General features: G+C 39.1%; 2 protein-coding genes across 2 annotated transcripts; both read left to right on the plus strand.

Annotated features, from left to right (window-relative positions):
- Positions 1 to 338: 338 nt before the first annotated feature.
- LOC107758496 (seipin-like) lies at positions 339 to 9,187 on the plus strand. The gene is made up of 8 exons (XM_016576233.1): positions 339 to 891; positions 4,216 to 4,231; positions 6,110 to 6,253; positions 6,683 to 6,817; positions 6,969 to 7,066; positions 7,229 to 7,358; positions 8,098 to 8,179; positions 8,598 to 9,187. Exons 1-8 carry the CDS (start codon positions 632 to 634, stop codon positions 8,840 to 8,842), a joined length of 1,110 nt encoding a protein of 369 aa, XP_016431719.1. The 5' UTR covers positions 339 to 631; the 3' UTR covers positions 8,843 to 9,187.
- Positions 9,188 to 9,910: 723 nt separating this feature from the next.
- LOC107758497 (inositol-trisphosphate 3-kinase B-like) lies at positions 9,911 to 15,242 on the plus strand. Its single transcript, XM_016576234.1, has 8 exons — positions 9,911 to 9,930; positions 10,247 to 11,132; positions 11,632 to 11,716; positions 11,870 to 12,083; positions 13,310 to 13,514; positions 13,892 to 13,993; positions 14,490 to 14,561; positions 14,847 to 15,242. Exons 1-8 carry the CDS (start codon positions 9,911 to 9,913, stop codon positions 15,063 to 15,065), a joined length of 1,803 nt encoding a protein of 600 aa, XP_016431720.1. The 3' UTR covers positions 15,066 to 15,242.
- The last annotated feature ends 702 nt before the right edge of the window (positions 15,243 to 15,944 follow it).

The following is a 15,944-nucleotide window of genomic DNA, read 5'->3' on the forward strand; positions in this document are numbered from 1 at the left end:
TGGATTTGTGGTTGCATTGTAAACTTGAAATGGTTATTGCGTATCCAGCCTTTCAAACTAGTTACATGCATGTGATTCTCACAAAATGATAAATGACAACTGTTTCTGCTTGGTTTAATAGCTGTTACTAATTGTGTTTGAGGTCATCCAGATTGAAGATAGAAGGATTTGCCTTGGATATTTCATACCGTTTGTATTTCCTAACAGCATTCCTTGTCCTGTTGCCTCACATGCTGGTCATGAGTCCCAGCATCGTCCCACTGGGATCCAGCTGTTCTTCTGACTGTCCATTTTTTTCCAGGAACCGACAGTGTCACAGTCCATTACTGCAAGAACATTCATTAAAAAGGGCTTGTTCATTGATTCAGAACATTTTAGATAAATCAAAGTCAGACGTCAGAGCTTCAAGGGCAGAGGAAGAATCTCACAGGAACTCAAAAACGGTAACATGAGGTGGTGAGAAATTGGCTGAGTTTTCATGAGGAATGAGGCAGGTTTGGGTTATTTTGTATATAAACCAAAGACGCCAACAAGAGCTGAAATCGAAAGAGAAGAGGAAGTTGTGAAGGACTTTTCTGAGATAGCAGCGCAACAACACTGGACCGTTTGAGAGAAATTAATCTCAGTAAACATGCAGCCCACTATGGAGGAGTTCGATTCAGAGGATTCTGGTGTTCAAGATGTGGGACCTCAAATCAATGGGCTGTTGGTCCAGATCCTGGAGACGATGTCATTGCCGCTGGTGCGGATCAGACAGAAGCTTCTGGAAATGGCTATTCTGATCTGTGTGATTCTGCTGGTGTTCTGGGTGGCTTTATTCCTCTATGGCAGTTTCTATTATTCCTTTATGCCCACAGCCAATTTCATCACACCTGTCTACTTCTTCTACAGGTGAGGTGTTTACAGGTACCCAGCAGAGTAAGCTACTTTAAATCATTTTCTTAATCAGGTTTTCATCTCGTTGTTCAGTAAACAAGCTTTCTCGAAAAGCAAATTTTTTAAGCAAAAGCCTAAATTATTAAATATCTTCTTGAAAGAAGAAAACAAATTTTTCTTGTCCCATTCACTAAATCATTATTCATGATTTAAGCATTAACCTCACAAAAATTATATGCATTAAACATACAAAAATATATAGTTTTAAAAGCAGGTCTTTTGTAAGTCACTTTATATAAAAGTGTCTGCTAAATGAATAAATGTTAATGTAATAATTTATGAAATTATGTTTCAAAAAAGACAATGTATCAAACTGTGCTCAGCTAAGATGCCCATATCTGTAAAGCCAGTTCATCTGAACTATGCTATCCACATTTTATAATTTAACAGGTTTATATTCTCACTGTGTCTCAACAATTGTCTTATATGTGTCTTATTTTTATTGCTATTTTTATTTAAAGGTGCAGTAGGAGATCTTGGAAAATGCTAACTTTAGCCTGATAGCACTGAAAGCGAACCAAGCGGCAACCTTCCAGTCTCTCTCTTGAAACCAACACGGAAGTGACTTAAACTGCAATTCATCGACTGGCCGCTAGAGATTGACTCCAAAAGAGAGTCAGTCCCATAGACTCCCCATGTTAAAATGCCCAACTTGACAGCTGAAAAAAATGTGTTTACAGCCTGGTTCAAAAAGTGGATTTGGTCTATATAGCTAATTTTGCCCTTTATGACAACTGTGTGGGGGGTGAATTTTTTTTATTTTAACTCAAGTTTTATTTTACTTGAGTGACAGGTGGTTTGCCGCTGCTGTCACTACCGTCGCGCAAGGCGGGCGTGGTTTCAGCAACCAGCTCCACCCATGTCCCGCCCTTTTGCCCATTTTCGATATTCCGTGAGTGACGCGCAGCCAAGATGGCACCCAAAAAACTTTCATTTTGATTTCATGGGAACTTTAAGTGAGGTGTCTCACTATGGGATACGTCCCTTCCACGTATTCCTCAGAAGCCCAATTTCATTACGCCAGCCCCAATTGGCTGGTACTAATCGGCTTCCCCGTACATGGCTTCGCCCAAGACTCAAACAGCTGATCACTCTCTCTGAACCCTTTAGTTCTCTCCATGTAAATACGTAACCTCGTAACTTGAGAGGAATAATAGAATTGACCACCTTGGGCATAAAAGCTGGGTTAGGTTTCAAAAGCACCCCTGCATCCCCTGGCATGAATTGCATACAAGCTGAATGCACAGAGAGTGTGCGTGAATTTCACTTACGCGCTTCGCTGAAGCCAAAGCTAACAGCAGAGCTGTCTTAAACGACAATAATTTCAGTTCAGCCTTGACCAGTGGCTCAAATGTAGTCACAGAAAGCGCATCAAGCACCAGAACCAGATTCCATAAAGGAGAAATCGGTTTTGAGACTGGTAAAGCACAGCTCACCCCTTCATAAACCGGCATAACAAAGGATGCTGCCCAACAGTTTTGTTATCAAAACCTACATGACGGGTAGATATCGCAGCCAGAAACACCTTTATGGTTGAGAACGCTTTACCCTGATCTATCAGATCCTGCAGAAAATATAGAATAACTGCCACTGAACACTGAAAGGGGATTACGTGTCTAGCCGCGCACCAACGCTCAAACACACCCAATTTACATTCATAGAGTGACCGAGTTGACAGCGCCCTAGAATTCTGTATAGTTATGATGACACTGTCTGGCAGACCAGCCGCATTCATATTTAGCCACTCACTGGCCAGGCCCACAGTGCCAGGCGTTCTGGATGAGGATAAAAAATCTCCCCCCTGTCTGTGACAGCAGATCTTTGCGCAGCGGCAGGGACCATGGCTCTGCGTACAGCATATGTATGATCTCTGCCAGCCAATATTTCCCTTGCCACCGCGGAGCTACCAGTATCATTTTCAGTCCCTCCTCCTTCACTCTGTGAAGGGCTGGGGATATCAACGCTATCGGGGGGAGCGTGTACAGGAGAGTGCAAGGCCACTCATGCGCCAGTGCGTCTATTCCCAGAGGCGCGCTCTGATCCTTCAGAGAGAAGAACAGAGGGCATTGAGCATTGTCCTGCGACGCGAACAGATCCACTGTCGCTCTGCCATATATGCTCTAAATTTGACCGGCCACTTCCGTGTTCAGCTTCCACTCTCCATAAAGTGGATTTCCCCTGGACAGCAGATCTGCACCCCGGTTCATGATCCCTTGTAAGTGCGTCGCCCTCAGGGATAAAAGACTGGCATTGCTCCACAAAATCAGTTTGCGTGCCAACATGTGTAAGGGGAGTGATCTGAGACCTCCCTGTCTGTTTATGTAAGCCACAACTGTAGTGTTGTCCGTTCTCACGAGAACATGATGTCCATTCAGAAAAGGAAGAAAATGCTTCAACGTTAGAAAGATGGCCAGCATTTCCAAGTAGTTCCAAATGTGACAGTGGCTCAGATGGGGACCCCTTCTCCCGTTCACTGCCCTGCCCTTGTGAATGTCCCCCCAGCCGGACAATGACACATCCGCCGTTATGACCTTCCTGGCCTGGACAACGCCCATAGGTATCCTTTGCACCATAAAGCATGGGCCTCGCCAATGACGCAGTGCCAAGACTGCCGCTGACGTCACTCTCACTCTCCTCCAGGAGTGCCGTAACGGGTCCAGTCTCAGAGAGGCTACCCAGCGTTAAAACTTTCTCATAAATAGTCTGCCTAAGGGAATGATTATTAGAGCTGAGGCCATCAGACCTAATAGTATGAGGCATGTGCGAAAAGAAACACTGTTCCCTTTCTAAAATTTGGCCAGGCATTGCCTAAATTTTATTACTCTCTCCTCTGACAGTTGCGCTCTAAATGTCACTGAGTCCAGTAACAACCCCAGATACGTTATTGACTGTCTGGGAACTAAAACACTCTTTTTGAGCTGTAGCCTGCGCAAAGGTCTGCCGAGGAGGTGGAGGGGGCGCAGTCTGTGTCTTCCTTGGGATGCAGAGCTGCAAGGCCTCGTCATCCCTTTTCTTCTCCTCACATCTCTTCTGCATCCGTGTCAGCGCTGAGCCAAAAATGCCTTCTGCGACAACCGGTGCATCTAAAATGGCTTTCTTTTCTCTGTTGGAGAGATTAGCCAAATTAAGCCAGCATCCTCTCTCCTGAATGACCATTGTGGCCATGGCCTTGCCCGCAGCCTGAACGGCACATCTCTGAAGACAGAGCGAGAGATCTGTGACGACACAGATTTCTTCCCACTGTGTCTGACTTGGCGTAACAGACACCTCGTCTTGTAGCTCCGCCTGGTATACGGTGAGCAGAGAGATGGGGTTCATGGCCCGGACTGAGAGAGCGACTGCTTTGTAAGCGCGCTCCGTCATGCTTGACTGGAAGAGGTCCGCTTTTGATGGCAATGTCGGGTTCGCAGCCGCCGTGCGCTTTGAATGCAGATGCGCGACTAAAGGCTCCATGGGGGGCATGCGAAGAAGGCCCTCCTTCTCCATACCCTCTACGTCAAGCGCAGATCCCACTGCCAGGCATTTTACTAGTAAAAGGATTCTTCCAGGTGACAGAAACTTCTTCCAGAAGCTCTGGAAAGATTGGAAGAAGTTGTCTCGCTGCCCGTTTAGCTCTCGGCAGCCTCTTACCCTCATAGCGCGACTTTGCAGTCTCAGCTACTACGTTCGTCCACGGAATATTGAGTTTCCGTGGAGAGAAAACTTTATAGTACAGTTAATAAAAGTACTACAATACCAGGAAGGAAGATTGGGTTGTTGATGTTTGTCTGCCATTCTCGCTCTGTCTGCACAGCGTACGTGAACGCACTGATGACGTATCCTGTCTGTGCGAACAGGGTGCACAGAGGTATGCTAATACCTCGGACTAAGTGTTTTGATTGGAAGAGCATTTCTTGGACCTACGCCTTCCACAGAATATGTAAATACAGATAAATACATTTAGACCACTTAACTTAATGATTGTTATCGGGATGTGAAGAGACTTTCAACCAGCATAACAAAAAATGTTTCTGAAGACAATCATCTATTGCACCTTTAAACCTGTAAATCTGACATATGAAATAATAGTCAGAAAAAATATATATTTTTTAATGGATTAGTTTATTTAACCTTTAGACAAAATCAAAAAAAAGTTTGCATATGTGTTTTTGTTGAGTATTTATTTTAAAGTTTTTAAAAAAAAAATTTTTTATTATCTTTTATTGCTGAGTTTAGTCAAAGACTATAGAATTGACTTTGGTTTAGTATAGTATGTAGAACTGTGTATAGTATGCAATAAGTGTTTCAAATACTAGCATGCTATATTGTTGTCAAATGTTGTCACTATGGCAAATTTATTTCCATTTATGTTCAGTTATGTTAGTAATAAATACATATTTATTTTGAAGTTTTTATTTTACATATCTATCCAGTTTTTTGCAAAAATGACTTTTTGGCAGTCTGATCAAATAAATCTGGGCAAAATTTTTTGTTAAAAATAAAGGTTGACATCACTTTACTTGTGATGTACTTTGCTCAGGTTGCATGCTGCACATATTGTGCAGTCAGAATATTTGTGGACAAAGAATATTTGCATACTATGCACAGTGGACATATTAAAAAAAATGCTTTAGTAGTATATTATCCTAGTGAAAAATAAATACACTAAATACATTTATTTAATCTTATTAAGTCAACTACATACATGTACTTAATAAAAATACCCTGCAATTGAACTTTTAGTATACTAAACTGGTATAATTAAAGTCTGATAAATTGGAACAATTCATTTTGTCCTTAATGCACTTTAATTGAGCAGAAGTAGTACTTAAGTACAACTAAAGATATACTGAAGTATATTTGATTGTGCTAAACTGGAACTATTGCAATTATACTTTAGGTATACTTTAAATATCTTGCATTTAAAAACCAATATTATTCAAAAATCATACAATCCTCATCAATAGTGACATTAAAACACATTTTATGCTTAATATTAAGAAAGTGCATTGTGCACAAGTAGTTCTCCAAATAAAGTTGAATTATAATTATTATATCAGCAAGTCTTGAGCAACATGTCAGTAAATATGTTAATAGACTTGAACTATACTTAGTATGAAATAAATGTATTTTAAATATATTACTTTTTTACTAGGGATTGCAATGCTGTTTGTCTCTTTCCTGCCTACTACAGGTAATGACATACGGTCAGCCTTATCGGATCACACTAGAGCTGGAAATGCCTGAGTCTCCAGCCAATCGGGAGCTGGGAATGTTCCTAGTAAAAATGACTCCCTATTCTAAAGCTGGTCAGATTGTTGACATATCGGCACGTTCTGTAAGTATGCAAACGAGGAGACATGTACACACACAAAAAAAGCATTTTAAGTTCAAAGTGTACATCAAATGTTTGCTTCTTGATAGATTACACTATCAACCAGTCAAATTCATTTCATGCTTAAAAGGAATTATTCACCCAAAAATGACATTTCTATAAGCATTTACTCACCTGTACTCACATTATTCATGTCAAATGGCTTCAAGAGACTTCGTATATAGCACACAAGTCATTTTATGGTGCTTTTCCATAACAGAATTTTAATTTTCACATGACATTTCCTATTAAGTAACTGTTGCAAAAATGTAGGTTCACCAGGGCGAGTCTTGTTATCTTTCTGAACCCGTTTAGAACATTTTGTTTTCACAATGCATCTATGGTATCTTGTCAGATCGACTCCCATTCTCTCTCTCTCTCTGTGTGTCTCAGGCAATGCTCCATTATCGCTCCTCTCTTCTTCAGGCTCTGGGCACAGTGGTCTTCTCCCCCATGCTGTTAACAGGAGCGTCGGAGCAGAAGCAGTCAGTCATAGTGGAGCTGTACTCTGAATTCAAAGATGATTCTGTGAGTCATGGTTCTGAACGCCCTAGCAACCACATAGAAACACTGCAAAACTACTTAGAACACCTTTAGCAGCTTATCTACAGTATATGAGAAGTGGAACTAAATTTTAGAGCTCATTTAGTATATTTTTCTCAATCTTTTCTCTGTTCAGTACAACCCCACTGTTGGAGCCATCATTGAGATCCATTCCCAGCATATTCAGATCTACAGAGCTCATCTCTACATCTTCGCTCACTTTACAGGCATCAGGTTTGTGTTTTGTGTATTCCTGTCTTTTTGCTGGGTTGCTTAAAAAGTCCTCACATTTTTCCATATTTTGTTACTTTAAATAATGTGCTGTGTTTGAGATAATCAGCCAAACATTCATCAAACAGATGATGAGGTCTTTATGAATCTCTCTGATCTGCACAGGTACCTGCTGTATCGCTTCCCCCTGATATCAGCGCTGATCGGGGTGATGAGTAATTTTACTTTCCTCAGTTTGATCATCGTTCTCAGCTTCCTGCAGTTTAATCTGGGTGGTCGCAGGACTCGTGGAAAGGTACGCTTCTCTAAAATTGAGCATTTAATGTTCAATATACAAGGCACTGGCCAAGGGCATACTCTACAAAAGTATGCAAACTTAGATGTGAATGCTTGTAAAATATGTAATGCGTTAATCATTAATGAGGTTTTTCAAACCTCAGTACTCAAGGGAGTACAAATGTATGGAATCTTGTTTTTGCAGATTAAAAAAAAATGAAGATAATTGTGACATTTATCTCACAATTCAGACTTTTTTTCCCTCATAATTCAGAGTTTATATCTCACAATTCAGACTTATATTTTTCGTATAAACTCGGAATTGCAAAATGGTAACCCACAAATCTAAGAAAAGTCAGAATTGTGAGATAAAAACTTGCAATTACACTTTTAATCTGTAGCAGTAGCAAAAACAAACAAAATTGCAAAAAAAAAATAAAAAAAAAATTGCAAGATGTAAACTTAGAATTCTAAGGAACAAGTCTGAATTGTGAGGAAAAAAAACTGACCAATACATTCTAATGCCGCACTGATCAACACTGATAAAATGTAACACGCATTTGCTTTGTCTTACGAATTACACTTCAACACATTTTTGGATTGCACTGTGTGGTGTGAAATCTAGCTTGTGTACTTGATTTCACATACTTGTATCCAGTATGTTATGGGCATTCTAGCCTTGAAATAGTGGCTTTGTGTTTCTTCTGCGAATGTCTGTGTTAACAAAAATTTTTCATACAGTGTTTTCCTTGCTTCAGGCTGTTATGCAACAAGAGGAAAATAATGAACCAGATGACCTGAATGATCAGTCTGAACCCCAGGATGAAGGAAATGCACCAGGTAAAGTCTGGTTTATTCACTGAAATTTTAAAATCAATTGCAACCCATGTAGTAATTAAAAGTAATTTAAATTGACTTCATACTGAAAGTAATATACAGAAGCGTAAAATTAATAGTGAAAATGATCAGTGCACATTAAAATCAAGAGAAAAAAAATGCCTGTATGACTTTGTTTCTTCTGTAGAACACAAAAGAAGATATTCTAACCCCACTGACTTCATTGTATGAATAAATGGAAACATTTTTCAAAATATCTTGTTTTGTGTTCCACAAACAAGGTGGAGAGAACGGTTTAACTATCCCTTTGCTCATTTGCTAAACTAGCTTTTCCTATCTTGTTGCTTTTTTGATGTGCATTGATCATATATCTTTATACAGCCACTACAACACATTTGTTGGATTCCCCCCATTATTATAGAAAGTTTCGATGCCATAGGGTGCAATTCAGTGGAGGTGGAAGAATCCATTCCAGACGTGGGGGTGGAGGAGAGTGAAGATGACTCCAGAGAACTTGCTGAAGATGAACCCACCTGTGAGGCTGGGGATGGAGAAATGATTTTGAGGCACAGGAATTTGTCACAGAGCATGTTACAGTCATCTCAAGCGTTAACAGACACCACAGATAAAACTTACTACCGTGTTGGTGTCTGTTCAAGCTGCTAGAGAGCGAATGGAGCTGTCAGCTAAATGAGGGTAAAGGTTATGAAAAGCAAAGGCCACCCACTGGATTTCATAGATTTGGAAACAATGTCCTTGTTTTAAAAATGTGGACTTGATGCTAGCCCTAATCACTTGTATCATTATTGTAAAAAAAAATAATCAAGACAACCACAGATATTCAGTATAGTAACCATTTATTGTCAACCAAATATCGACATAACCTGTATATCCAAAACTGACCTTTCTAGACATATCCTTTGTTGTTCTTCTTATTATTATTATATTCCACAACACTGAAAACAGTGAGACTGTGCCAATAAATAACCCAAGGCGGAGAATGTCATTTGTTTGTGGTTTATGTCTGGAAAATAACATTATTAATTTGCATTCATTTACATGTATTCCACTTTTAAAAATGCAGAGACAACTAGAGAAATATCCACTTGTGTTGTAAGGAGGAACTAAAGGATATTACTTTACTGAAATTTATTTATGGACATTTATAATCATAATTTTAACATGATAAAAAAAAAAACGTAATTTGAAAAATAAATAGAATAAATAAAGTTGTAAAATATACGTTATAATATTGGCTGTACTGTTTTTATACTTATTTTATAAATAAAAATACTGCACAATTGTAGAGAGAATTTAATAAGACTCCAAATTAAATGACAATTTGTTGCAAGATGTATATCCACTGAAAAACAAGTAATTTTTTTTATCTAAATCTGTAGTTTACTGTAAATGGTATAGCAAGTCACTAGGTTCAATTCCTGGGAAATTTGCATGCTGATCAAATTAATTCATCACAGCTGAAACCATCTACCACATGGAAACACATGCTGTATATGACGCGTTTGCCAGAGTCTGCTGAGTTGTCGACACTAGAGAGAGTGTGGGCCAGCCGTCGGCCCAACCTCGAAAGAGCTTATTGTCAGATATGTTGTGGAAAACCATGATGTCACATTATGCAAAGCACTGCTGGAAAACGTTGACAGCAAGACTTTAAACTGGTGTCGAGTCTTTGGCGCTGAACTACTGGTGGGTTCAGTTTAACACACAGGAGTGATGAAAGATTGGCAACTCGGGTACGTGGGAGTATGTGCTTTTTCCCCCTACAAGTAATTGTTTTGAACGTTGTGCTTCTTAGCATATGTGGGCTATTCCCTGGACAAGATAATGCTTATTTTTATCTATTTCTATAGGAAACCTCAAGTGACGGCAATATTTTTTTAGACTGAGGCTTTGTATATGTCCAGGAAATTCCCTACATGATGTGCCTCTTTAAATAACAATATTATTAAGATATTGAATATTGTATTATGTTGTTAAGATGCCATCTGTCTATTCATCTGTCATCTTTAGGTATGATTTATCAAATAATGATTTTGTTTATCCCATCAGATTCTCTTCTAGAGCTCAAAATAACAAAACAGGAGTTTCATCCATTTCTGATGAAAATTTCCCTCCAAACGGCTTCATGAAAGACTTGGATTCTCCTCCAGAAAGAATGAGCACATTGTCAGAGAAGAAGAGCAATGGAAGTGATGGGGAGAGCATGAGAGATGCCATAGAAGAAAGGATTTTTGATTTCTCACCATCCTCAATCAATCAAAGTAATCATATCAAGAAAACTGGCTTCAGAGCCAGACCTAAACTGGCTTCTGCTCACGCCGTCCTTTCATCCAAGCTAGAAGATCCAACAGAAATGCAGACAAATGCATGTGAGGAACCAGAGGTTATGAAACCTGAACCTCTGGAACGTGTTTGCATGGATCCCCTACCAATACCTGCTGGAGAAACAACCAAGGACGAAGACGTGGAAGAGCAGAAAGTGAAAGAAAGGGTGATGGCAGGTGAAAATCTTGTTGAAGAGGGTTCAAATGTGGAGTTGAATGCAGCAACTAGGAAAAGCCTGTGGAGAAGCAAGATAGAACCGAGGGAAAGACTGAAGGAAGGGATGCGGGAAAGGCTGGGAGCAAGTGTGGAGAGTATCGATGAGAGTAACAAGGGAGATTTCAGCAACAAACGACTGCACAGGAAGAAGAGTTGGGGCTCAAGACAGAGAAACACACAAACGCTTGTGTCATCACAGGATGGAGAACATTATATGGAGGGAAGTGTGGAGAAAGATGGTGAGGAAGAATTAGTTCCACACCCTGTTCTCTCTCGGTTTCTCTTTCACTCCTCAGCTTCGTCCTCGTCTTCCTTCAACAACTCCTCAGCAGAAAGCGATGAGGTTTTCAGTGAAAATGAGGACACTGTTGCCAGGAGGCAGACCATGAAGAAGGTGAGTGGAACTCTGGGAAGGCTTAGAAAGCACAAAGCAGTTTATCTAGATTCTGCAGAATCTCTCAGGACCAGTGAACTGGTGTCAGGTTCAGTCTGACCTGTGGACTAACAGAAATGTTCTGTATTTTTTCGGTGCACTGAAATGTATCAGACAATTTGCATGATTCTGAAAGTGTACTCATAACATTGCGTATTTGAATAAGCTATTTGCATAGTACTGTAGACCGAGATGCTAGAGTAGCATGTTACTGTCACATTTGCAATATTCCCAAAACAAATTCAACTTATCTTCAAATATCATACTTGATAAACACGCAATATACCCCATAATGGACAAGCAGTGGGCAATGTCTATGGGTCTGAACAGTTTCACAATGTGTAGAGTATAACTGTAAAGCATGCTATTTTATGAACAAATTTGGAAAATGAAACCCAAATATTTGTTTTTAAGGTACTGTTAGATCCCTGCCACTAAATGACTCCCATTTCTTTCCCAGTGTCGATCTTGGAGAACGTTTTTGACCATGATGCAGTGGTCCAAACATACACAAAGCTCATGGATCCAGCTAGCAGGACACCAAGGTACTCAGGATTTTGACCCTGACCATACCTTCACTTTCTATCAAAATACATTAGGTTATAGAAGTAAAATAGGTTTGAACATTTCTTTTGTATCTGCCTTGTCCATGACCAGTTTTTTGAAGACAGAAAATTTGTTTTGTACATTCTGTTTAGGTAACGTGAGGCTGAGTGAGGGCGGCGAGGTGCTGAAAAGGTTTTGTGAGGTGGAGGCCATCTGTCTACAGGCCCTTATGTTTGATGCACTCTGTCAGTTCGTGCCTCATTATTTCGGGCACATCAGTCAGGATGGAGAGCGATACATCCGACTAGAAGATCTGCTTAGCGGGCTCAAAAATCCTGTCATCATGGACTGCAAAATGGGTGTCCGGTAGGAAGGAAGGAACCCAACAGCTTACTTTAAATACTGATTAATTTTTGACTTAATATATTTAGTTTAGACTATATTTGTTCTCTTAAAGGGTTAGTTCACCCAAAAATGAAAATTTGATGTTTATCTGCTTACCCCCAGGGCATCCAAGATGTAGGTGACTTTGTTTCTTCAGTAGAACACAAACAAAGATTTGTAACTTTTCACAAACAAAGATTTTTTCACAAACAAAGAACTTTTCACAAACAAAGAAGAAAACTTCTTCTTCTTGTTTTATGGCGGATCGCAGACTTATAAGTGCATTACTGCCACCTATCGCTCAAATGTTCAATGGAAAGTAGCTAAACCCCGCCTGAAAAGTCGCTAAATGTCGCTAGATGACGTCATATGCCCGTCACGAGCCGCTGGGTTTAATTTGGTTTTGTTTGTGTATGTTTTTTTGACTCTCAAAGCCGTGATTCTCATTCACTTCCATTATATGACTGACAGACTGCAACGGTTTGAGTTAAAAATCTTCGTTTGTGTTCTACTGAAGAAACAAAGTCACCTACATCTTGGATGCCCTGGGGGTAAGCAGATAAACATCAAATTTTCATTTTTGTGTTAACTATCCCTTTAAGTCACGATGTTTAGCTGAGTACCTCAAAGTGTGAGACAATACTTTAAAATAATGGAATTTGTGGGTATGTTTTATAAAATCATGATGCATTTGCCTGCAAGACAGAATATTAGTGTTGCACAAATGTTCTAATAATTAATACACCAGAATTTTGGGAACTGAAATTTTTTTTTGGCTTTGGTCAAAATCATTTTGGAGGGCCAAAATCATTGACCGAAACAGTTACTTTTCAATTAGTGCTTCTCCAATTATGTATTTTGACCATGTGAGGGACTATTTCGTGCACTCAACATGGATAAGCTACAACAGGTCAACATGTCAGCAGCGTGAACACCGATTGGTTTAATGTATTACTTGAGAACACAACACCATGAACAGCATACTGAGTTCTACTGTCTATTTACACAAATTTCACTTTATTTTTGGTTTTCGTCTAAATGAAAACTTCAGTTTGAGTGTTTCTGTAAAAATTCATTTCAGTGGATTTCTAGTTCTGATCACCTCCAAATACCATTTTAGTTTGCTACTCTATGCTTCATTGACCTTATAAATGCACAATATTTGAACAATAATGCAGTACCGTCTGAACCTATGGCATTACTTGCAGGACATACCAAGAGGAAGAGATCATTAAGGCCAGGAGCAATGGCAGTGTACGCTCTGATATGTATCAAAAGATGGTGAAAGTAGATCTGGCAGCTCCCACAGCAGAAGAACATGCACAGAAAGGTGTGACGAAGCTGCGTTACCTGCAATGGAGGGATGACAGCAGTTCCACCTCCTCACTGGGATTCCGCATAGAAGGCATAGTGGTACGAAACATGAGGCTAAAGGCCTGGTCACAATGATAACTATAACGATAACTTTATAAGCACGTTCTGCAGTTCTGTTGTCTGCCGCTTTAAATGCTCAAGATCTTTAAAGCAGGATGAATTCTGATTGGCTGTCAATGCTTTGCCAATGTCATTCATCAGCTGGAAAAAGGTTTTTTGTGAAAGTGATTCCAACGATTTTGCTCCTCTATGCTATTATCATTATTTGTGTGTTGTGGACTCTGCTATTCTTTTCCATTTAAAACAGTTTTTAAAACTATATAATTATAGTCATTGTCTTTGGTGTGAATGGACTTTGAAGGACTAACTGGCCATCATATCAATTTTTTACTTTTTCTCACAATTTTTTTTTCCAGATGGGGAACGGTAAAGTATTACGAGACTTTTACAAGACACGCACAGAAGCTCAAGTGACAGAAACACTGATAAACTTCACCAGGAGGCAGGTTCACATTCTAGTGAGTGCACACCATTTCATACTTAAAGTTTACTAATTATTTTAGTCTCAAAAACTCACACAGATATAAATAAATAAATAAAACATCTGGCGATTCAGTTAGTTCCTAATTGATATTGAAATTAAACTCACTTAGCCCATGTTTGCATATCTTGTTTTACCTTGAAATACTGTATGTCACATTGTTGAAGTAAATTGGGTCGTGAATGGGGATTCATGTTGACTTTAAACAGTATATTTTAGCATGCTTATATGATTATTATTCTACACAAAATATGCCTGCTTGAAAATATAATTGGAATACAGTAGTCAACATTTGAAGTGGATCAAAAAAGTTCATCAAAGTTGTCCTAAGACAAGAACGCATTTTGGTTTTAGGACAACTTTGATGAAAGGTTTTGATCCACTTCAAATGTTGACTACTATATATCAAAAACAATTGCAGTTCATCTCAAATACATCAAAATATCCTCATTTTGTCACTTTGTGTATCTCAGGAGGCCTACGAATCCAGATTACAGGCACTGAACGAATCACTCAAGGAGTCAAGCTTTTTCAACAGACACGAGGTTAGTGTGAAACTTTAAACTTGTCACCATTATCTGATGGTTTCAGTTTTCTTCTATACTACATTACGTTCAGTTTGAAGCCTTAAAAATCAGAAGAGAATTGCCATTTTGAGCTGTGGAATTTCTCAAGAGACTTTACATGTTTGTTCTACAATATAAATCATGCACATTTACCTCAAACATAAAATTTAAAGCTGTACAGCTCTGTTTTAATCTCAAAACACAGTTTATGGGAATGTTGATTCCGCTCTGCCTCTGAATTAACATCATCTCAACTTCTCACAGCTCATAGGCAGCTCTTTACTTTTCGTCCACGACTGCAGCAGCAAAGCAAACATATGGATGATCGATTTTGGAAAGACCATCCCAACCCCAAAGGATGTCCGGCTAAGGCATGATGTTCCATGGGTGGAGGGAAACAGGGAGGATGGGTACCTCATCGGACTGACCTCCCTCATCACTTTGCTGGGTGAAGCCATCAAGCAAGCAGGGGAGCAAAGCTGAGAGTAACCTCATATATACTCGCATATACAGATGATTTCATGTTGGATCTATCAATAGACAACCGAACAGTCTTTTGGGCATTACACATCGTTACAGGTCTATAAAGCTTTACAGTTAACAGTATTAATTAAGCACGTGTGTTGCTATTGTTCTTGCAAATGTTCTTGTGGAATTAGTCACCAGTTTTTTTTTACATATAAAAGTTTGTCTATTAAATGTTTGATATGCTAAAAGTATTGTTTGTGTATTCTTTCTGTTAGACACCCAGACATGATCATCCAAACATTATATAATCATTTACTCACCCTCAAGTTATTCCAAACCTGTATGAGTATCTTTCTTCTGTTGAACACAAATGAAGATATTTTGAAGAATGTTGTTAACTAACAGTTGACGGTAGCCATTGACTTGCATAGTATTTTTTCCAACTGTTTGGTTACCAACATTCTTCAAAATATCTTTCCCTTTAATAAGCATCACCGTATTGCACATATTATGCTACAGACATGCACAATATCCCAAATTGTGTAGCTTCTTGAGGGGAGATGAGTTACTAATTTTCTAAGCAATTGCACTGATTTTCACTTCGCACAACACTACATAGATTTGCTCTGCACACCAATCCATATCTAGTGACCAGAGTAGAATTTACACCTGAAAGCAGGCTCTTTTGACTTGGATAAGTTGGCAACCACCTACAACACACTAGCAACTGCATAGCAACGTACTAACACTCAAAACACATTAGCAACCATGGCAATGCCCTAGCAACTGGCCACAACACAAACAAATCACATTTTATCTCAAAAATCTAAAAATCTAGTTTTAAAATTGACTACTTTTTAAAAGTCAGTGCTTAAACAAATATGGTTAGTTTAT

This window comes from Sinocyclocheilus rhinocerous, unplaced genomic scaffold (assembly GCF_001515625.1).
Source record: "Sinocyclocheilus rhinocerous isolate Xijiao unplaced genomic scaffold, SAMN03320098_v1.1 scaffold474, whole genome shotgun sequence".
Taxonomy (NCBI): domain Eukaryota; kingdom Metazoa; phylum Chordata; class Actinopteri; order Cypriniformes; family Cyprinidae; genus Sinocyclocheilus; species Sinocyclocheilus rhinocerous.

Coding starts and splice junctions, on each gene's coding strand:
- LOC107758497 (XM_016576234.1), top strand. CDS start 9,911: ATGAAAGATTGGCAACTCGG. Junction 11,717..11,869: donor CCAGCTAGCAGGACACCAAG/GTACTCAGGATT, acceptor CATTCTGTTTAG/GTAACGTGAGGCTGAGTGAG. Junction 13,515..13,891: donor TCCGCATAGAAGGCATAGTG/GTACGAAACATG, acceptor TTTTTTTTCCAG/ATGGGGAACGGTAAAGTATT.
- LOC107758496 (XM_016576233.1), top strand. CDS start 632: ATGCAGCCCACTATGGAGGAGTTCGATTCAGAGGATTCTGGTGTTCAA. Junction 6,254..6,682: donor TTGACATATCGGCACGTTCT/GTAAGTATGCAA, acceptor TGTGTGTCTCAG/GCAATGCTCCATTATCGCTC. Junction 6,818..6,968: donor CTGAATTCAAAGATGATTCT/GTGAGTCATGGT, acceptor TTCTCTGTTCAG/TACAACCCCACTGTTGGAGC.